Below are 22410 nucleotides of genomic sequence, written 5' to 3' on the forward strand. Positions count from 1 at the left end.
TACAACTCCAGCATAAAAAAAAATGGTGCAAGAAAAGGTAGATGGGACTTTGTGACAAGTCTAACAAACCAGTTATACTAGCCATCACATCTTATCAATCATCTCATGCCAGGTTGAGACCCAATTGTTTCTGTCTGCTGACCCACCGTGCTTCTACACCTGCATTGCTTGCTGTTTGGGGTTTTAGGCTGTGTTACTGCACAGCACTTTGTGACATTGGCTGATGTAAAAAGGGCTTTATAAATACATTTGATTGATTGATTGATTGATTGATATTTGTGCACCAGCACTGCCTGTGCTGTTCACCCTATCTCTGTACATAGGATATTATAACCATAGAATGTCCATGCACAAGAAGACCACGTTTGATCAAAATCCAAATGAAGGAAATCATTTCTGTCGTGTGTGTACCATAACTTGCACGATGAGTAAATTACAAGTCAGCCCTTCTGGTGATGGTCTTGAGTCATACACGTTTAATAGAAACCATAAAAAGGAGTGACATCGCCACCTGTGGGTAGAGAACGAGAAAAGCAGCTTTCCACCGTCCTATTTGTCCAGGTCAAAAGACATAAACCATTTATGTGTGTATGTGTGTGTGTGTGTGTTGGTATATACTGTGTGTGAAAATATAAATAACTGCCATGGCGGTGTAGGCAGTGTAATCTGTACCCAGCAGGCTGGTTCCCCACTGTGTGAGAGTCAGTGTATTGTTCCTGCAGCACAGCAGATAACAACTCATTAACATACAGAATCATTTGGCTGCAAGAGCCACTCTGCCATCCATCTGCACTGAGCTGATAAATCCGCTCACACGCGCACGTGCACACACAGACATGCATGTCCACACACACACACATAGACACCCGCACGCACGCACGCACGCACACACACACACACACACACACACACACACACACACATACACACACACACACACACATAGTCCCCCCTGCCTTTTTCTGTCACTCTCTCTCATGCACTTCTCTGTCCCTGTTTTCCTGTTTCTCTTTTTGGATGGACAGTATGACTGCAGTCTCCGGGCTGCAGGTAAATGTTTGGCAGTCGAGCCACAGAGTTAGTTATCGAGGTCGCAGTCCAGTCACTCATAGCCTGATGTGGAATACTGGAGGGGTCCTAGAACACCTGGGTGCCTCCGCTTTACTAGAAACACTGCACTTTGGTTTTTGCTATATCTGAAAGTGGAGCCGATATCACAGTAATTCATACAAAAACATGAAACCTATTTTGTACTGCAAGATGATCATTAAGTTAAATGGTCGATGTAGCGTTCATGCATCATAATGGCTTCCGTGGTTCACTTCTTGAGTTTTGTTCCGCATCATCGTGAATGAACAACTCTTCGTGTTTCATGTGATTGTTGGGTAATGCTCCAGATGGACTGAGTGTGGAAGGTCTTAAAAGAGTGTGAACCACTTTCACAATGGCAGGATATCCTGAAGGTCACTGAGCCACTCTGACCTTTGCAGGAAGTTGTCACTTGCTAAGAGGAAGTGAGGATTCCAGACTCCAGTGGGAGTGTTTTACATGCCGTGATATGGATTTACAGCACATTGTCCAGGCTGTGTTGAAGGGGGTGGTTCACTGCATTTGTGCTTAATTTAGCCCCCAAATATAGGAACGAGTTGTTTTTTAATTCTTGCAATTGTTGTTCAATAGTCTGAATTATGTGATGGGTGATGCTTCCTAAAATAATAATAATAAGTAAATAAAGAAAACTGAATCATAAGAACGCTGGAAAAAAATTGTGTGATACAAATGATTTATAACATACATAATCAGTATTTTGTTGCCTTTTCCTGTGTTCATTTTATTCAGCATTTTATATAAAAGTCATCAAGTTAACATTGCATATAGTCATAGATATATTTATCATACAACAAACATGTTATTTTTTTACTAAACAGAACATACAATGTCCCTTCGCTTTACTGTAGTTCATAAAATAGTAACCAAAGGTACCAAGATAGGCTACTAAATGTATGTTGAAAAAGCCGTAATGAAATAACCAAACTACAGTGATGTACACCTCACTGTTTACTGACATAAAACTGCTGGTGTTGTTGATCATCCCAACAGAGAGAAGGAGGGGTGTATTTAGGAGGCGATATACTTAGTGTACCATACCAAACCACAACTGCAATACAGTGAGAAAAACATTAAAATAGATATTTATAATATACAAAATGGTTGGAAGTGAGCGTATGATTTCACTGGATCTCAGTTACAGAAATACTATTTGTACCTCTTGACAGGATTCATTTTGAATTTGTATACCTGTGGCTGTTGTAGTTGCTAGCAACCTCGCCGCACATATGTCCATCTACATGCTTAGGCAATATGTCTCAGAAATCAAAACTATTCACACAGATTGTACTCGATATGTGTGTGTGTGTGTGTGTGTGTGTGTGTGTGTGTGTGTGTGTGTGTGTGCTTAACGGTCAGTTGCCATGTTACTCTGCGTCGTTTTACTCAACGCTAATCAGTCATGTGTGGCGGAAATAAATAAATAAGGTACCACATTTGTTATATCATTATATGTGTTTGACATTCATTTACTAGTTGACATGTTGTTCACCCACTTTTGAATGAATAGTATGTCATCAGGAGCACAGAGCAGAATCCTTCTCAAAAAGCCACCTGCCTGAAAGCCCTGTCTAAAATGTAGGCCACTATATCAAACTGCCTAATCACATCACTTGACATGAACCACTGTCAAAATATTTTAGAACTTAGGCTAATGTTATATGTACATGTTTGATCATGTGTTGAGAGTGCTAAATCCTTGCTAAAGATAACACATTTTAAAGCAAATAATAATGGTCTTCAATGTGTGATTAAATGTGCATTTTTTTGTGTGAGGATTTGGCATCAAGCCATTGCTATCAGCGAAACAGTTATGTTGTTGTCGTGTTGTCGTAAACTTTCAGAACAGTTCAAATGGCCCTCGTTGACAACTGGTAAAGATTGATCTTATTCTTAACCCAAGGTGAGAGAGAGCATGATGGCATTCCTATTGACATTTCCTGGTGTGGACTGATGCGTCACCTGCTGGTACCATGGCATCAATGACTTTTGACGATGACATATGATGTATACTGATAACATGATAGTGTAACAGAAGCACACTGTATTTGAACATTCATAATGCAGGAAATATGAGGTGTTCCTCAACCCAGGTCCTAGACAGCATGAAGCATGCAGAATTTACAAGTCTTTCATTTTGTTAACCAACTGACCAAAAAAGGACCAAAAAAAGGACATTAGAATCCTGATGAAGTGAAATTCTGGCATCAGCATGCTCCCTCGAACCCGAAGCACCGTTCTTTAGATAGAGCTCAGAGATGCTAGGGCCCTTCTCAGACTCATCCATATTTGAGTCATCCCTCTTCTGGGGACATAAGTCAATCCCTTTGTTTCCCTGCGGTCCACCATCAACTCCACCAACTCCGTATCCATCATCGTCATCACCGACACCACATCGCCACCATCCCCACCACTATTATCATCGCCGTCATCGCTGGCTGCCGCCATCTTGCGGGCGTGCATTGCGTCGTAGGTCCCTACCGCGCGGCACGGGCACAGTTCTCGGGGCTGGAGGTGAGTCTTGGTCCTCGGTGAAGCTCTCGGGGCTGCCGTCCCCGTCTGGCAGACTCCCACAGCTGGACCCGGGCGACAACGTGCCCTGGAGGAGGAGGTCATCCTCCCTGGCCAGTCCCACCCCGTCCTGACGAGGGCCCTGGGGTCCACCCTCACGGCCCCCCACCAGCAGCCCTGTCCCGTCACCCACGCCCACGGGGGCCCCTCCGTCCTGGTCGTCCAGCAGGTTGGACAGGAAGCTGATGTACTTCATGGCCAGACGCAGGATCTCGTTCTTGCTCAGCTTCTTGTCCGGTGGGTGGGTGGGGATGAGCTTGCGGAGCTCGGAGAACGCCCCGTTGACATTCTGCTGCCGCCAGCGCTCCCGGCTGTTGGTGAAGATCCGCCTTACGATCTTTGGTTGGCCAGCTGGCGGAGGAGAGGAGGAGGGGAGGGGAGTGGAGGGGAGGAAAGAGGAGTAATGGGAAAGATACGGGATGTGGGAAAGGGGATGCACAAATGAAGAGTGAGACTCAGTCAGTCCAAATGTCGTATTCTCTCAAATTCTGCCTTGATGTTTGTCTTATCTGCTCTACAGAATATACTTGGTCACTTTAGATGTAATCCTTCCTCTTCACAAAGTAAATTGAAAAGCGACAAAGTGATGAGAATGTTTTAATGGTGGTAAAGTAGTCGAGGGAGATACAAAATGAGAATAGCGGCATGACAGAAGCCAGGGTAAAGGTGGTGACGAGTGACTGCATTTTCCATTTCTGAAGACAGCTCTACTGGTTAACGAGCTGGTTATGTATTGTAAAGCAACCAGAAGTGGGACTCTTTAAACACTCTAGCACAAGATATAACATAGTGAGCTGACCAATTTATTTAGACAACAGCAGTTTTATAATCTGTATACATGTACTTGTCTATTGCTCTGCCATATGTGAAGAGGTTCCTGAGTTTGGCACACCGATTACGTTATTGGGTTGGCGAGCACAGTGCCGCGGGATGGACTCTAATCTTGCCTTTGCTACATCGATGCCAGAATTGGGATAGGAGACGCAGTGGGTAACGTAAATGTATGTTATCCATTATCATATATTTCCCAATGTGGTGTTTAATATAATGGTACATATAGCCAATGAATAACACCTGCGGCTCGCATCGGAAACTGTGGGATGCATTTGAGAAATACAATATCCCGTTGGTGTACAGTATACCATTTCTTTCTCTTGGAACACACCCAGCCTCCCATAATCTGCCAGCTTACTATGCAGCAAAGCCTTGGCAAGGTGGCAGCTAACTCCCTCCACCCTCCCCCACGCTATTTGACTGTGAGTGGTTGATCGAGGACACGAGACGCTGTATCCTACAGATGTTTCTAATAAGCTAAAACCATAGATATCATATTCAACATCATTAACTAGTTTTGGAGATTTGTTTAGGAGTGCTCTATAGATTGATGGTCGGTCGGTAGCCTATTTTCTTCAATACCTGCCCATGTTGCGGCCATGTCGTTGGATAAACGGAATGGGGTGATATTGGGATGAGGAGAGGATTGAGAAGAAGACTGTGAGCAGCAGGAGGACACAGCAGAGGTGCGTCTTACCATACTTAGAAAGATCTAAAATGCGCCTACCCTCGTCGAGCTCAACCTCGTAAGGCGCAGGACGGCGCTTCACCCTGTTGCTGGGGTACATGCCGTACTGTTCCGACTCCCCTCCAAGACTAGTGGCAGAGAATAGATATGAGAAGCAGGTACACATACTACCATACACACAAACTACTTACACACAGGCACATATACAACAGCTTACCAATATGATGTGTAGGCAATACCAAAATCTTTCATGAAATGTATAGCCTTATTATAGCCTGTATAATATATGACATACAGATGGTCTCCGTGTCCAAAATTGCAACCAAAACACAAAGTGTAACACATCCGTTACATAGGCACAAGTAGTCTAACCTGAAATCTTCGCTATTCAGACTAATAAACAGAAATAAATCTGACTGCAATTAATCAACACAGGTAGCCTAGAGGTGAAGGCTCTGACAAATACCTTTGTGAAGGTGAATGAGCCAATTGCCTAGATAACAAGCTACTACATTCACTTTTCTGTTTCTCCGTTATTTAGGTTTATAGGTAGGCTATAAAAACAACATGTTTTGATGAAGGCTATACCTGTAAGTAATAATTTACAAAGGATTAGGCCTATTCTGCCACAAAAATAAACGAAGATGAATAACGTATAGACGTCTATAGGCTATAATTATAGGCTATATTATTTAGGGGGGCAATCAGGATAATATTTTTCAAAGCTATATTATAGTTTATTTTATTTTTACCTGTTGATGGCAGCGAGAGGTTGCGCCAAGTTGTAGAGCATTGCTCGCGCCGGGAGAGGGAACGCGTTTGGGCTCAGCTGAACCATTCGAGCGTCGATCAGCGCGTCTCGGTGCGGCAGCGGCAACGGCACGGGTGGTCTGCGAAGCTCCGTGATCGGTACCGTTTGACTGTCGGTTCTCTGCTGTCCCGTCTTTATATCGTCTCTCCTCAAGAGCTCGATCACTGGTACTTCCCTTTTCAGGTCAAGGGCGTCGTAAGCGGTTTCCTTGGCAACGCCGTTTAGGATGATGGTCCCGTTGCGCGTGTTCCGCAGAGGCGCGTCATCTGTCTTAACCCTTTCCCCAGTGAAGTTCCCCTCCTTCGAGTCCTCCAGGTCTTGGCACCCATTCTCCCTGATGGAATCCTGCTTCAGCGGGATGCATGATTTGGCACCGGAACTTCCAGGACAAAGATCCAGCTTCATTTTTTCCATAATTTCATCACGTTGGAGTTATATCCTTTGAAATGTCTCTCTATAAATCAGCTGTCGAAAACACCACACTGTGGGGCAGAAAACACTTTGTAAATGCATGTAATAAAAGAGGACTGATATAGAAACATTATTGTTGTTGATTCAGGTCAAGGTAGTCAACAAAGGCATTTCATCACTCCACGATTCCATCATTATAAGGCTGTTATTAATCTGTGTAGGGCAGTTGGCATAGGCCTACATGTATCCTATAAAGCACCACATATATACATGTCGTATAGACTATCAAGAAAATAGCCCCTAAAATGCAGGCATCTGCGCAGCAAATGTTGACATGCTTTCAATTCAGAACTGGTGGTAAATGTCCTCATCAATGCTACAAATATACTGTGATTCGCAACTCGTTGCCATGTTGTTTTGGAGGCTATGGTTGTTTTATTTTCCCCCAACATGTTGGATTAAACCCTAGATAAATCCTACAAGGCTGATCGAATGGTTCGCTATTAGGAAACCAAATAGACTAGGCCTTGTAATTCTCCAAATAGCCGACCTATGGCCATGTTTGAGTGCACCGCACTGAATATTTTTCAGAAAATAAGTAATAAATGTAGTTTGAATAGCGAATACAATGGATATGAATCAAGCGCGGGGAACGTTACGAGAGGTCAGTCAAAAACATAATTGACTGCCTTTGATCGCCAATGGTGTTGTTCAGCGAAATACTTTCCACCTCAAACTACTGTTTTTAAACGTCCGTTATTCTCATTTGAAAAACAGTGACCAAGGCCTAAATGGAGCAAGCATTCAATATGACATTTAAAATGAAAATTGGTGTTGCTGTTTTCGAAAATGACCTTTTCTTCAAATCCTATAACAAAAACATTTTGCGAGAAAAGCCGTCTGGATTGTGAGCATTAACTTGAAATATTTCCTTTTGAAATGACCTATTAGGCCTATTTAATTTGATCATGTGAAATAATGTATTATTAACAATAGAGTAAGTGAATCTCATTCTTAGTTGTCTTTATTGTTGAAACAAACATCATCAAAATGGCTTTTCTCTGAGGGATTTTCGTTTCTATGGTTAAAGCTATAGCCTACGATACAATAGGCAGTCACTTCGATTATAGATTGCATCAGACATTTGGAACAAAGGTTGACATCACCGAGCTATTGTTCGAATGTTTGATTTATTTTTCATTCCCTTTTTGGTTCTATCGATGCTGTAGTACTGACATGTGTAGCCTACCATAACCCAAAACAACGAAGAAACCACAAGCCAATCCTTTTGAACTGTAGGATAATAATATATCTTACCATTGTCAATGAGACAATAACAATAATTATTCATATTCATACAATCATTAAAATAGGCCAAAACAATCACACAAAACCGTTTCGAACCAATAGCCACATAATTATTTATGATTCGCCTATAATTGTTTAAAAATAAATCCCCAAAAATAATAGGGCCTAATGCGTTCCTAATGTATTCTAAAGTGGCCAACCAACGAACAATAACGAAAAAACACTTCAAACACACTCCTAATTGTAATTCAAAAATGTTTACCGTGCAAACCCCAGGCATGGAAAAAGGAAATATCGATTAATTTTATGCGCTTACCGTTCCCGACGTCTTGTTGATGCTAGTGTGAAAGTGGAGCCATTTTGTGAGTGGGTCATCCATGTCTGAGGTTTTTTTTAGTGCCGGTGAAGTGCAGTGTGGAACTGGAAGTGAGGTTTGAGTTATTCCTCACTGCGTCCAGCGCGCCCGCTCAGTATGGGGAGCGGAACACGAGCGCAATGTGGCCAGGCGAGATAAGCGCACGGCAGCGGACTCTTCGTTCCTGATAAGCCACTAAACCCATTATTTATGAAATGATTCATTATTATTTGGCTGTCGTAGGCTATATAGGCTTGTGGAGGGCAAAGCATAAAGACATATGGATGCAGCTTCAGTAACTACAACGATGCGAGGTATAGGCAAAAGGTGAATCTATGTGGTTATATTTTCCTGATATTATTCCGCCCCTGGAAAATAAACAAACAAGTCTGTAAGGTACAATATGTTTATCTTTGTCGTGCATAAGGCTTAATTTCCAATTAAAATTAGGCAATACAACCCTATAATTTGTAGACCGACACTGATAATAAGACATAGGATATAATAATAATAATAGCCTAATAATCATAATTATAAACTAATCATAATCATTAGGCTGTAGTAATATACATTTCAGTTGAATCGAGGCCTATTCTCTAATATTCTATTATATTAATTTCAACATCAATACTTTGGAGATGACCAATGTGTAATTATTTTGTTGTCTAAGTTGAATACACAAATGGACCCAATACCAAATGACTTCTGATGCTGGAAGGAATTGTTCACTGTCATTGTTTTTATGTAGCTTATCTATGGGGTAGCCATGCCTGGTATTCGTGGCAAATTTAGCGGGAGTCCCCGGGGGTGACATGGCTGAGAGAGATAAAACCCATATCAGCTCGCTTTCATCGGATAAGCGGAGGGAGAAATCAGCAGTGACGCACCATCACTGGAGGACATACAGCATAGGCTATAGGCTAAATGGTCAGGTATTTTCCACGCTTTTTTTGTTCATTCAAATGAAGGGAGCAACTAGCCTATCATAATTCCGTTTTATTGGAATATATTACCCCATGTTCGATAAGGATAGGCTATAGCCTAGTAGGCTACGATTAGGAATATAGGCCTTGGTTTACAGTCTGTGTCTATAGCCTAACCTACTTTTGTCGGACCATCAGAGGTGGCAAGGTTTAGGCCTAATTCTTAAACTTAGTATAATGTACAATAACACTTACTAGGCCATTGATATGTAGCCTATTCTACAAAGACAAGTTGAGACAGTGTGCGGCTGTCCTTTTCTTTTTCAAGTGTTCTACTCCAGCACCTCGCCTAAACAGGTGTGCGTTTCTTTCGTCTCCAGAGACATATTTACTGACACGTCTAAGCTTCAGACTGTGGAGAAAACGTCCTACGCTAAACGGAACACATTAGAGCCACTTACTTCCATTGATAAAAAAAAATCCCCACCAATGTCCCCTCCTTCACTAGCTCTCTGTTTTCACGCCTTGAAAGTTGAGTGTCACACGACCTTTGACATAATATCACGTGCTGGTCACGACAAGCATCCTCTTACATCCAGTAAAAGCAGACTGGGCAAGCTGTCGGCTATACAAAAAGAGAAAAACAAACACTAGCCTATTTCCCAACCTTTTTCGTTAAAGTCAATGGATTGACTGCAGAAGGAGACACTGCCACACAAAAAAATAAGAATAACATAGCGTTGATGAATAACTTTTGAGAAAGAAATTAACCACCTTGGTAGCGGACTAAACTTCACTCCATTGTGAATTAAGTTTCTGATGAATTTGACCAACAGCGTGGAGCCGAGACCAGGCTACATCGATTCGCCCAGGGTAAATACAAATTTAAAAAGTAAATTAGGAAACGCCCGCCTTGTACGTGTTTGCCCTCTGTAGTTGCGTGCCTTTATTTCCCGAAATCCATACGTTTTTAATAAACCTAGCCTACAACTTTTATTGAAAAAGTCTGGATTTCAGCAAAGAAAGGCGCGCAACTACAGAGTGCAAACATAGGTACAAGGTGAACGTTTGATATATGTATTTTTTAAGTATGAAGTATTGACCTTCGGCGAATCAATGTAGTTGGAGCTAGATTCTACAAAACCTGGTTTCGGGCCCCAAGCTGTTGGTAAAGTTCATAAGAAAGTCCGCTACCTCGGTAGTAGAGATATTTGATGAATGAGCTTTTTCAACAAAGTTTGCAATTAGATTCGCAAGGGAGGCTGTGTGTTAGAAAAAGGTCAACTATTGGGTTGAACTGTCATTTAGCAAGTTACCAAATATTGCATAGGACGAGTGAGTGCAGGTTAAACAGGTAGCCTAATTTAATAAACAGATTTCATTATATATATTATACAATATGTGATTTATTGTGAAATGCAAAATGACCATTAGGTGCAGCATCTTCTTTCTCTGTTTTATTTGTCATCAGTTTTGATTGACCGGTAGTTACATTTGAGGGAATCTTCAAAGACTAGGCCTAATAATGGACAAATATAATTAGGTTGATTATGTCCTTCCTTTGGTTCTCCCAGAGTTAAAAAAAATCTCTCATTATGCTTGCTTATTTCCATTCTCGTGTTTTTGTCATGACATCATCACAGGGCAGTGTCCAGTGTTTTTTAATTTATTGAAATGGATAATGGAATATTCCAGTATTGCATTGCTCATCGCTGGTTCCGACGAGTGGCAGGATATATGGATAGAGGCGGTGCTGTTGCGTGTCATGAGACCTGACACCTGATCCAGGGTCAGTCCAGCCACCGCCTCCCCATTCACCTCCAGGATCTCATCCCCCTCAGCGCCCAGGAACCGTCCCCTACCTGCTCCACATACACACCTGAGATGAGAGAGAGGGGTGGAGATTAATGGGGCTCTGGTAAGCTCTAGGAGAAGGGTCCCATCAGGGAAGTCCTGGATGACAAGCCCCATGGGACCTCTTCCACACTCAGGGCTCTCTGGATCACTGTAGAGATAGTAGGATACAGACATTCCGGTGAAATGTAGTGGGGGTATATATTTACCTTCATGAAAAATTGGTGGCAGTTGTCAAAATCGGGCTCCTATTGGAAATTGGGTTCTTACAATAATCTAGCTATATGGTTTGTATGAACACAAGGCATTTTGCTAAGTCAAACATTGCCTAGTGTGAAATAAGGTCTACAATCTACACTGAACAAAAATCTAAACGTAACATGCAATCATTTCAAAGACTTTCCCAAGTTACAGTTCATATGAGGAAATCAGTCAATTTAAATACATTCATTAGGCCATAATCTATGGATTTCACATGACTGGGAGTACAGATATGCATCTGTTGGTCACAGATACCTTTAAAAAAATGTTTAGGGGCGTGGATCAGAACACCAGTCAGTATCTGGTGTGACCACCATTTGCCTCATGCAGCGTGACACATTTCCTTCGCATAGAGTTGATGAGGCTGTTGATTGTGGTCTGTGGAATGTTGTCCCACTCCTCTTCCATGGCTGTACAAGGTTGCTGGATATTTGTTTTTATTAAAAAAATATTTCACCTTTATCTAACCAAGTAGGCCAGTTGAGAACAAGTTCTCATTTACAACTGCGACCTGGCCAAGATAAAGCAAAGCAGTGTGACAAAAACAAAAACACAGAGTGCAAATGAAGTAAGGAGGTAAGGCAATAAATAGGCCAATAGTGGCAAAGTAATTACAACTGAGCAATTTACACTGGAGTGATATTCTGTATGTGCAGATGACGATGTGCAATTCGAAATACTGGTGTGCAAAAGAGCAGAAAAAACTAAAACTAATATTGGGATGAGGTAGGTAGTTGGATGGGCTATTTACAAATGGGCTGTGTACAGCTGCTCCAACTATTGGCTGGAACTGAAACACGCTGTCGTACATGTCGATTCAGAGCATCCCAAACATTATCATGCATCACGAGGTGATGGCGGCAGATGAATGGCACAACAATGGGCCTCGGGAGCTTGTCACGGTAATACTGCGCATTCAAATCGCCATTTATATGCAATCTTATTCGTTGTCCATAGCTTATGCCTGCCCATATCATAACTCCACCGCCACCATGGGGCACTCTGTTCACAACGTTGACATCAGCAAACCGCTCGCCCACATGACGCCATACACGCCGTCTGCTATCGGCCCGGTACAGTTGAAACCGGAACTCATCTATGAAGAGCATACTTCTCCAGTGTGCCAGTGGACATTGACGGTGAGCATTTGCCCACTGAAGTTGGTTACGACGACAAACTGCAGTCAGTTCAAGACCTTGGTGAGGACAACGAGCATGCAGATGAGATGGTTTCTGACAGTTTGTGCAGAAATTCTTCGGTTGTGCAAACCTAAAGTTTCACCAACTGTCCGGATGGCTGGTCTCAGATGATCCTGCAAATGAATAAGCCAGCTGTGGAGGTCCTCGTAAGGCATGGTTACAAGTGGTCTGTGATTGTGAGGTCGGTTGGACGTACTGCCAAATATTCTAAAATGACATTGGGAGGCGGCCTATGGTAGAGAAATTAACATTAAATTATCTGGCAACAGCTCTGGTGGACATTCTTGCACTCAGCATGCCAATTGCACACTACCTCAAAACTTGAGACATCTGTGGTATTGTGTTTAGTGACAGAACTGCATATTTTAAAATGGCCTTTTATTGTCCCCAGCACAAGGTGCACCTGTGTACTGATCATGCTGTTTAATCAGCTGTTTGATATGTCACACCTGTCATGTGGATGGATCCTCTTGGCAAAGGAGAAATGCTCACTAACAGGGATGTAAACAAATTTGTGCACACCATTTGAGAGAGAAATAAGGTTTTTGTGCATATGGAATGGCATTTGTTCAGTGTAGATGAAGAAGAACTGCGTGTGTTTGTAGTGTTGTCAAAAAGGATGACAGTATTCACATTCCCCCTTTTCCTTTATGTTCCATATGTTGTCCTGAAATTTCTTGATTGGAATTGAATCTCTGTTTCATTATAGTTTTTTTTTACCGTTTGAAAGATTGGAAAGTACAGAGTACTATTGGCAGAGCTAGTTGATTTAGAGCCTATACACAATGATAAATCTCTTTTGTCCTTCTCTCTCCCTCTCCCCCCACACACACACACTCTCTCTCTCGCTCTCTCTGTCTGTCTGTACCTGGGTGCCAGGCTTTAAGGCACGGGCACCTCTCCCAGAATGGTTGAACGCTCCACTCTCCTCTCCAGACTCTGCACAGAGGAGGCTTACGAAGCTGGGCCAGTGGGGACACCTGGTGACAGAGAAGCACATTGCAACAAGGTGTCATCATCAGTGCAGTTGATGTTGTCTCCTGAGTGCTGACAGTCACAGACAGTCTCTTGTATGTCAGCCATGAAAATACATCAACATGAAAATGTTAAAGAATGGTATAAGAGTAAAGTGCCATAGGCCTTTATGTTGCTTAATGAGTTAGTGAGAATGCAACTGAGCTGACCTGAATTGAAGGACTGGTGCTTACTGTGCACAGTGCCTGTCGTGAGGGGGTCGTCTGCTGGCAGGCGTTGGGGTGAAGCCTGTGGGTGGGGCGGAGCTGGCCAGAGGCGCTGAGATACTGAGCTGTTCCATGCTGCTGGAGCACCCTCCCTTCACCAGCCTGCCCACACTGTGCAGCCCAACGAAGGAGAAGAACCGTCGCAGTGAGAGTTTGGGTCTACCATCCCACTCTGCCATAGACCTCCCACACACGTTAGCAACGTGTACAGACAGAGCAGCCTGGAGGTGTGTTTTGGGTCATTGTCCTGTTGAATAACAAATGACAGTCCCACTAAGCGCAAACCAGATGGGATGGTGTATCACTGCAGAATGCTGTGGAAGCCTTGCTGGTTAAGTGTGCCTTGAATTCTAAATAAATAACTGACAGTGTCACCAGCAAAGCACCATCTCACCTCCTCCATGCTTCACGGTGGGAACCACACATGCGGAGATCATCCACTCACCTACTCTGCATCTCACAAAGATATAGTGGTTGGAACCAAAAAGACCAAAGGACAGATTTTCACTGGTCTAATGTACATTGCTCGTGTTTCTTGGCCGGTGCAAGTCTCTTCTTCATATTGGTGTCCTTTAGTAGTGTTTTCTTTGCAGCAATTTGACCATGAAGGCCTGATTTACGCAGTCTCCTCTGAACAGTTGATGTTGAGATGTGTCTGTTACTTGAACTCTGTGATGCATTTATTTGGGCTGCAATCTGAGGTGCAGTTAACTCTAATGAACTCATCCTCTGCAGCAGAGGTAACTCTGGGTCTTCCTTTCCTGTGGCAGTCCTCATGAGAGCCAGCTTCATCATAGTGCTTGATGGTTTTTGTGACTGCACTTGAAGAAACTTTCAAAGTTCTTGAAATTTTCCAGATTGACTGATCCTCAGGTCTTAAAGTAAGGATGGACTGTCGTTTCTCTTTGCTTACTTCTTTTACCAAATAGGGCTATCTTCTGTATACCACCCCTACCTTGTCACAACAAAACTGATTGGCTCAAACGCATTAAATTCCACAAATTAACTTCTAACAAGGTACACCTGTTAACTGAAATGCATTCCAGGTGACTACCTCATGAAGCTGATTGAGAGAATGCCAAGAGTGCGAAGCTGTCATCAAGGCAAAGGGTGGCTAATTTGAAGAATCTTAAATATATTTTGATTTGTTTAACACTTTTTGGATTACTACATGATTCCATGTGTTATTTCATAGTTTTGATGGCTTCACTATTATTCTACAATGTAGAAAATAGTACAAATAAAGAAAACCCCTGGAATGAGTAGATGTGACCAAGCTTTTGACTGGTACTGTATATATAAACTGAACAAAAATATAAACTCAACATGTAAAGTGTTGGGCCCATGTTTCATGAGCTGAAATAAAAGATCCCAGAAATGTCCCATATGCACAAAAATCATATTTCTCTAAAAAGCTTTGCACTCATCTGTTTACGTCATTGTTAGTGAGAATTTCTCCTTTGCCAAGATAATTCATCCACTTGACAGGTGTGGCATATCAAGAAGCTGATTAAACTGATTCCTCTCCCAGAATCAGGACCTCCCCGATGGTGACCGCTGCCACTTTGGGGCAGCCACTGCTGGGCTGTTCTAGTTGGGGGATCCCATCGGATTGAACTGGTAGGGCACAGCGAGTGACCTTCTTCCCCTGATTCTCCTCCGCGTTTCCGGGCTGGGCCGTAGCAGTCTGTGGTTCGGGCACCGGAAGATCCCTAAGATTAGATCCACAATCTTTACATTTCCTCACCAACATCGCTGACTCCGCCACCTGGGTAGAAACAGCATTCGTGAAACTGACGTCCTCCAGTATTGGAGTAGGGCCTGTAATGCTGATTCTACGCTCTGTCTTCTTTTCTAGAATGCCCTTGGATTTCTGGCCCGTGGCCCGCCCACTCTCCCAATCCAGGTAGCAAGACTCCGCTTCGTTCTCTGATTCGTCCTCAAACCGCACCCGCGTGGGCGAGTTCCCATACCGACGATTATGTGTGTGTGTGTGTCAGTATTCCTAATACCATTTGCTGTGAATGGATCCCACTGATACAGTATAAGAGGGGATTTCAGGAACAAAATAACCATTACGTAAATGCCATGGTGTAAGCCACAGAGCAGTCTCTGTATCTCTAAAATACCCGCGCTGTGTTTCCAATCAGAAACCAGAGTTATGATTCTGAAACGATCAGTCATTGGTAGTTGGGTCGTTCCACGAAATGAGTGCCTTTTTGCATCCCTTTGATATTTTAAGTAGAAATTGTGCATCAATACTGAATTTCAAAAGCCTGAAATAAATGAAATAAAGTGACCTTTAATATAGACCACTTGGATAATTCAATAAATCAGATTTTGTATATGAATAAAGGCTCGCTAAAGTGCAAATATTCAGCATTTTGACATGTGCATCCATCAACCTTGTGCCAATTCTAGGAAGATATCAAACCACTTCATCCAAAAATGTCTCCCAAGTTTCCACCATCATTGTAAAGCACTAGCTATTTTGTTGCTTTGACAAAGTAATTTCTGATCATTAATATTTATTTATTGTGATTAGTTTACGTCTGTCCCTCATTCTCAGGTCAACCTTGCTATGTGAACTGAACTTTTAATATGGTGAAACTATTCCTTTTTTGTTATATAGAAATATTAAACACCTAAGTCAAATCAGAGTGTAAAAACAGGTGAGCTAGTAAAAGAGAAATTTTAAAAAAGGGCAATTTTCTGGTGTTTTGTGGTGGAAAACTGAGCTGGTCGAGCATAACAAGTCAACCCTGTTACCCGTAGACAGACAGGCTAGAAATTACTGTTTTTTTTTGTGAAGCTTGCCTTCAATTGCCACTCTCTGTTGCACACAAAAAGCTTCCATTCCATTCCTGCTGTCACGAGCAGATTTATGGCTGATTTATGATTAAATTGTCAACCTTTTTACGGTCAACCCTGTTTCGGTCAACCCTGTTAATTTATTTGGTACTTAATAGGCACTTACTATAGTACTTTTTAAATTTAAGCTCTTGAGATGGGAAAACATGTTTTTTATTATGTTAAACATGTGCTCTTTATGACAGAATGTAAACATTTTGAAATAAATCAAAAGGTTTTTTTGGAACAAGTTACACTTCTCAAAAGGTACAGGTAGTCAGACAGGTGGTCAGATGAACAGAAGAGGGTGTTGATAGAGATCGACAAAGGAACAAATACAGTTGATTGACAACAGGGCACAGCTGACTTACGGGTTATATATCTGGGCAGAATGGGCACGGCGGGTTGGGGGGCGTTCCCCTTTGGCGTGATTGAAGTGGGCTTTTAACCAAGCCTTCTCCAGCAGTAGCATGGCCCACTCGTGTCTGGGGCTCAGGGGGATTTTTGTCAGGGTTGACGTGTGACCTGTCAATCACATAGAGACAGAGGGTAAATGGGAGAGGGATATATATATATATATATATATATGACACTGTATATAGGTGATATAAATGTCTTACCAATCCTTGCCAGGAGAGGGCGCAATCACCCTGTGGGATACTTGAATAGTTTCTTGGGATGATTTGGGATCAGGGTTGTCTTTGAGCTAGTAATTGAAGTGGCAACATGTTTGTTTATTGATTGATCATAGATATGGAAAAATAGCACCCCCTTTATCTTCGTAAAGGCGTCTTCTGTTACAGCATGGGCAACACCATTGGGGGCTAGCTCCATTTTAAAGTAGTCAATTTATTCTTCTTCTATTGGTGTATTAGCGGTTTTTAAATAAATGCTGGAGTATGTATAGTCTGAACAGTTTTAAAACTGCTAAACTGGTTGGAATTCTGTGATTCTTCCTTATTAACCCATAGCATGTTCCACCTAGTTGACTACTTCGAAATTGTGAAAGTCCTCAATGGTGCTGCCCATGCTAAAGCAGGCTTTTGGTCCAAGTGCGCCATCTATCTACCTCTATGATGTTGCTACAACACCATTGAAGAATGCAGTTGCCCTACCCTTTACTGAATCCTCGCCTTGCATAATTGATGGCAGCGGTGGGATCCGAACCCACACGAAAGAAGTGTATTTTTTTCTCGACTCATTTGCCTGCACCACACATCTGGGGCCTTCAGTTGTACCGAGCTGATTCTGCACCGGTACATATCCAGAGAACATCATATGCCCTACGGATAGACTTATAGAGAGTGGAGCTATGAACACCCGAATCTTCAACGTTAAGCCTTCTTATATAAAATCAGATAGGACTGGAGCATGGTGGCGAGCATTAGGAGAGGAGCGTCATATGCCCAACGGCGTAGCTTAGCCCCTGTATTGTACTTTATCCACTGTATTCCACTTGATCCTCTGCTCTATCTGCTTTAGTGGCCAAGAGAGCATGACACACCCTTATCCCTGTCATCTGCATACTCATCCACTCCTGGATGTAAGGAAGCTGTTGTGTCTGTAGCTTAGCTTTGTGATGCTTCGTATTTACCCACTACTTCCACTCTCACGGGAGAGGTGTGATCAGATGTCATATGCTTTCTTAGCATCTTTGCTGTAGCCTATGTTTCAATCTGTAGCTCTGACAAAAAATCATTTTGACATGGTTTTCCAGCTGTGGCCAGCCTGCTTTCATTGATTTGATCAAAGTGATTTACGCTTCAACCATGTCCCTCGGGGCAATGCAACGTTCAGGTGTGCATGATGCTAGTGAGGACAACATTTTATTTTTGAACCAAATAAAGAATATATAGGGGGGAAAAACTATTCCCCCATAAAGGTAGTTGAACCCCCATCCATCCTTGCACACACACCCACCCCACTTTTCTATGCAGACAGACACTAGTGTGATATTCCTTACCGGGGCAGCACTTGTTGTGGAATGGCTGAATCCCACTCATGGTCCCGCAAAGGCAGATGTGTCTAGAGACACTGAAAACAAAAAAAAGAGACCTTTCACCATTCAAATAAATCTTTCCAAACTTAGTTCCATGCCATGCAAATGGACCCTCCTGCATCCGTTGCAACAAATCCAAAAGAACCGTTCAACTCAACAAGCTTAGCATTAACACAAATGCTATTACATTGTTACACAAAGCCACTTTCAATTCACATGGTTGACGTTTAGGGGTGAAGATGCATCAAGATACATTTACATGGTAAGGATATTTGAGATACTTTGGTCACAGTTTACCTCTAATGCAAACTGAGCAGCAGAAGTGCATTGTTAAAGCATGTATGCAGGTACTAAAACTGTGGAGGGCTTTACTCAGCCATTAAGGTTGAAGGTAAGCCACACATCACATCAAACCCATGGAACGAACCCCAAGCTCATCTCGGATCCGAATGCCTGTCAGATTCATGGGCCTTACAGATCGGTATTAAAACATTATCATCTGACTGTGCTATGCACTCCGTGTCACTGTGGTTCAACTTTAACCCCACCCCGCACAATCACACGCGTACAAACAAACAAACACACACATGGGCAGACGCAAATAAGGACATAAACAGACTCGCCCCTCCCCAGAGTGCTAATAATAGCTCCACAACACCAACAAATCTGTTCCTCTAAGTGCTCCTGATGGTGGGAGGTACTCGGAAACAGAAACCATAGAGCTCTGATCGTCTGACACAAGATCTGAGACGGGCCCCAGACTGAACAGTTCTAAGCACATTTTATAATGAACGGATTTACTTCATCAACGACGCCTGGTTTGCTTACAAAACAATTGACATTCACTTGAAAAGGAGGTGCAACTAAAAGGTGAAACTAAGCCCTCCTTCCCAATCCCAGCATTATCGAGCAAATTATTTGTGTTCCAAAGCTAGACCTATTTGTTTACCTCCCACACTCTTGATGGATGAAGAACATAGTACATGGTAGCACGTGTGCATGTGCTACCATGTACCATGTTCTTCAACCATGCTGTCCGACTGGATGTTGTCCAAGCTCAGCAAGGCTGCCCTGGCACACATCCAGCCAGGGTACTCCAATTTAGTATCTATCTTTTTCAGTTAACTTCTCCCAGTCCCTCTTTCCCAGACTTGTCTTACAACAAGGCGTACAAGGAGGGGGAATGTAAGGGAGAGGAGGCAGAGAGTGTGCCAGGCTCGAGGACGAGGCTCAGGAGGAAGCCCCGGTCATCAGAGGCTTTTGTCCAATGCAAAGAGCTGGCAGAAGGCGATATTTGTGTGATTTGTACCTTTTCCCCCTCCATTGGCTGACAAGGCAAAGAAGACAAGTTTGATTGGAACCTAATGAGGAGAAAGGGATCACTAATTGTTGCAGGCAGCTGGTAAAATAGACTCACTAGAACTAGGATATTTGAAGTAGTGGATTTAATTCAATGTCTACCCTTTATCAAATGATTACTACATAGGATAATGGATAATCATTTAGAATGGAAATAAGCCACCAGTACATAAGAAACATATGTGTGATAGCTGGCATTGTACTGACCATATAAGAAAGTGGTGTTGCCCTAAAAGACATGGGATGAAGACATTAAAATATATATAAAAAAGTGCATTACTTGTAATTTTGTTCTATTTTCCTTTATGATCAGCTGCAGACTGATTAGGCACAGGATTTGTCCAGTTGTACTAATAAAAGTAAATAGTATAAGAACAACAATTATCTGTTACTAAGCATCCAACTGTAGGCTATCGCACATGAATGAATGACCTATTTTCAACTGAATGAATTCCCCTGACATTGAGTTTCAAGTGTACCAGAGGATAGAAATACACAAAATATTTTCAAAATGACTATAAAATATTTGAACAAGGTCAATGACCTACCTGGACAGATGTAATCCACCACCCTTGAAGAAAACTTGTGAATCGGTCCAATTCGACCGATTTACACGTTTTCTCTCTGAAAAAATGTAGTTACCTTAATCTGATTGTTATAAGGTTCCATGACTTTGTCCACACAGGGCATCTGAACACACAATATACATTTGGATGATTTTCATTAAACGTTGGGTGTTTTATTTAACATTTGTGCCCCTGTGGTGTTCCTGGTAAAAAATAAAAAATGACCGGTCATTTTGTGTATAAAATTGAGTTCAGGCACATGCCCATTCATCAGATGGACACAGTTCCTCTCCCAGACCCCCACATGCATGTATGTTTGAGCACACACCTCACTCCCTTCTTGGCATCCATGGAAACCTACACCGGAACCTTTCCCCAATAGAATCTTTCGCCCACGGGAACCACACCTGTTGACATTCTCACAAACAATCGCAACATTGTTTCAATAATACATAGCACTTTTCTCGCAGCTCTGGTATATAGCTTTTTTGAGGCCTTGCTCACTATTCATTCTGTGGCAGCACAATGATCAAACGATATACTGTATGTGAGGCTCTTGATCATATCTTTGATCATGACACTGGTGAGGAGGAGAGAGTCCTTGTTAAAATTTCACACAAAGTAGTCTGTGATAAATAGCACAATATATGTAATCTGGGTATTTGTTATAGTCAAAATAATCCATACATTTGACTCAAAAACGAGTTGTATGAGCTCAGGTCAATGAGGCCTACAGGCCATAAATAGCAAATAGAAGTTCAAAACGTGTAATGTTCACAATAACTTAAGTTAAAAAGATCTAACACAATATTAGGTGATAATATATGGATTATTATGGATTTATAATCAGATATAATGGGGCGGTCATTCTGGACCGGGAACACAGAATTAATTAACATGAAACGAACATAACAGGAGGGTTAATATCTTTGAATATACGATTAGGATTGTTGACGTCAACCGTCTGTATTAAACAGAGAGCGATGCTATGCTACTAGTCTCAGTCATTAATATAAATAGCCAAGCCGTGACAACTCTGATATAAATATGTTTTTCTCAAAGTTGCGGGGATGTCACGTGTCTTACTTATATCAGTACACTCGTGTAACAACCATCATTAAGAAACGTCTATTCAATCAAATAAACCTCACGTAGTAAATAACCCATTCCCTTTTTTGGGACCAAATTCGAAACTCTCATTGATCTCCATACAAACAAAGCATTGCTTGGTAGGCGAAAAACGCCATCTACTTGGAGGGACACATATTTTCCACCGACATGGGCCGCTACCGCTTCCTCTCTGGCCATATCCACTAGACGTGACAGATGGCGATGCTGCCCGACATGTTTGCTGTGCACTGGCATTCTCCCACCAACCGGGGGTGCAGTCGCTCATCGCCCACCTCAAATGTTAGCTAACAAGCCAGACACTCAGTTGACACCCTCAAACTTCGGCAGCAGCCAAGCTGCATAGGCGACATGGCTTCCGATAAAATAACACAAGATTTTTCTAAAGACAGATAAAAGTCTTCCAAGTGTTTTGGAATGAGTGAGTAATTTGTGCATGTAAACGCTAAAATGTTATGAACCGTGAACAATACATGTTCGTTAACGACGCCTAGTTTCTGAGCTAGCATGACTGAGAGCTAGCATCCCACTCGGCTCGCTAACTACGTAGCAGTATGTTAACTGGCTTATTTAATTTACTCGCCAACAACATTCTGCAGCCTGGTTTAGTAATTGGATTGCCACACAACGATAGCTAGCTAAATATTTGATATTCAGTTAACTAGACGTCTACTATAGTAAAACGGTAGTGTTAAATATAGCTAACGTTAACTAGCTTAGCTAACACAATTGTAGCTATTGCCACATGAAATGGCTTTACGTTATCTAGCTAGCACGATTTCCCTTGTAGTTAGCTATTTGTTTTACTTGTAATGTTAATGTGGCTAGTTTTAACGGCTAGCTAACTTACCTAGTTTCTTTAACTAAATTCGTTTCATGCGTTTTTGTTTTCGTTTGTCATGAAAGCATCTAACGTTAGCTAGATATCTAAGGTTGTTTACCATA

At 42.2% G+C, this 22410-nt stretch overlaps 2 protein-coding genes and 1 long non-coding RNA gene across 4 annotated transcripts in view; 1 reads left to right on the forward strand and 2 right to left on the reverse strand.

The window, feature by feature from the left end:
* Positions 1-1803: 1803 nt before the first annotated feature.
* On the reverse strand, positions 1804-8184 carry LOC112260340 (T-cell acute lymphocytic leukemia protein 1). Of its 2 annotated transcripts, none has more exons than XM_024435370.2 (4): positions 8047-8184; positions 5953-6493; positions 5210-5328; positions 1804-4029 (listed from the first exon to the last, which is right to left on the reverse strand). In XM_024435370.2, the coding sequence occupies exons 2-4, from the start codon at positions 6423-6425 to the stop codon at positions 3536-3538; spliced, it is 1086 nt and encodes a 361-aa protein (XP_024291138.1). In that variant the 5' UTR covers positions 6426-6493; positions 8047-8184; the 3' UTR covers positions 1804-3535. The 2 variants fall into 2 exon arrangements, with proteins under 2 accessions (XP_024291138.1, XP_024291139.1); XM_024435371.2 differs by having other exon boundaries at positions 5240-5328; positions 8047-8180.
* A 2204-nt stretch (positions 8185-10388) lies between these two features.
* LOC112261087 lies at positions 10389-19182 on the reverse strand. The gene is made up of 5 exons (XR_002955097.2): positions 18377-19182; positions 16785-16938; positions 13507-13810; positions 13191-13302; positions 10389-10887 (listed from the first exon to the last, which is right to left on the reverse strand). It is a non-coding gene; the product is annotated as an uncharacterized LOC112261087 (long non-coding RNA).
* A 2435-nt stretch (positions 19183-21617) lies between these two features.
* Positions 21618-22410, forward strand: part of LOC112259580 (roquin-1-like) — a 42549-nt gene continuing 41756 nt past the window's right edge. The window contains exon 1 of the mRNA XM_042328632.1: positions 21618-21886. The gene's annotated coding sequence lies outside the window, so the exon portion shown is untranslated. The remainder of the gene's footprint in view (positions 21887-22410) is intronic.

This window comes from Oncorhynchus tshawytscha, linkage group LG10 (genome assembly GCF_018296145.1).
Source record: "Oncorhynchus tshawytscha isolate Ot180627B linkage group LG10, Otsh_v2.0, whole genome shotgun sequence".
Classification (NCBI taxonomy): Eukaryota; Metazoa; Chordata; class Actinopteri; order Salmoniformes; family Salmonidae; genus Oncorhynchus; species Oncorhynchus tshawytscha.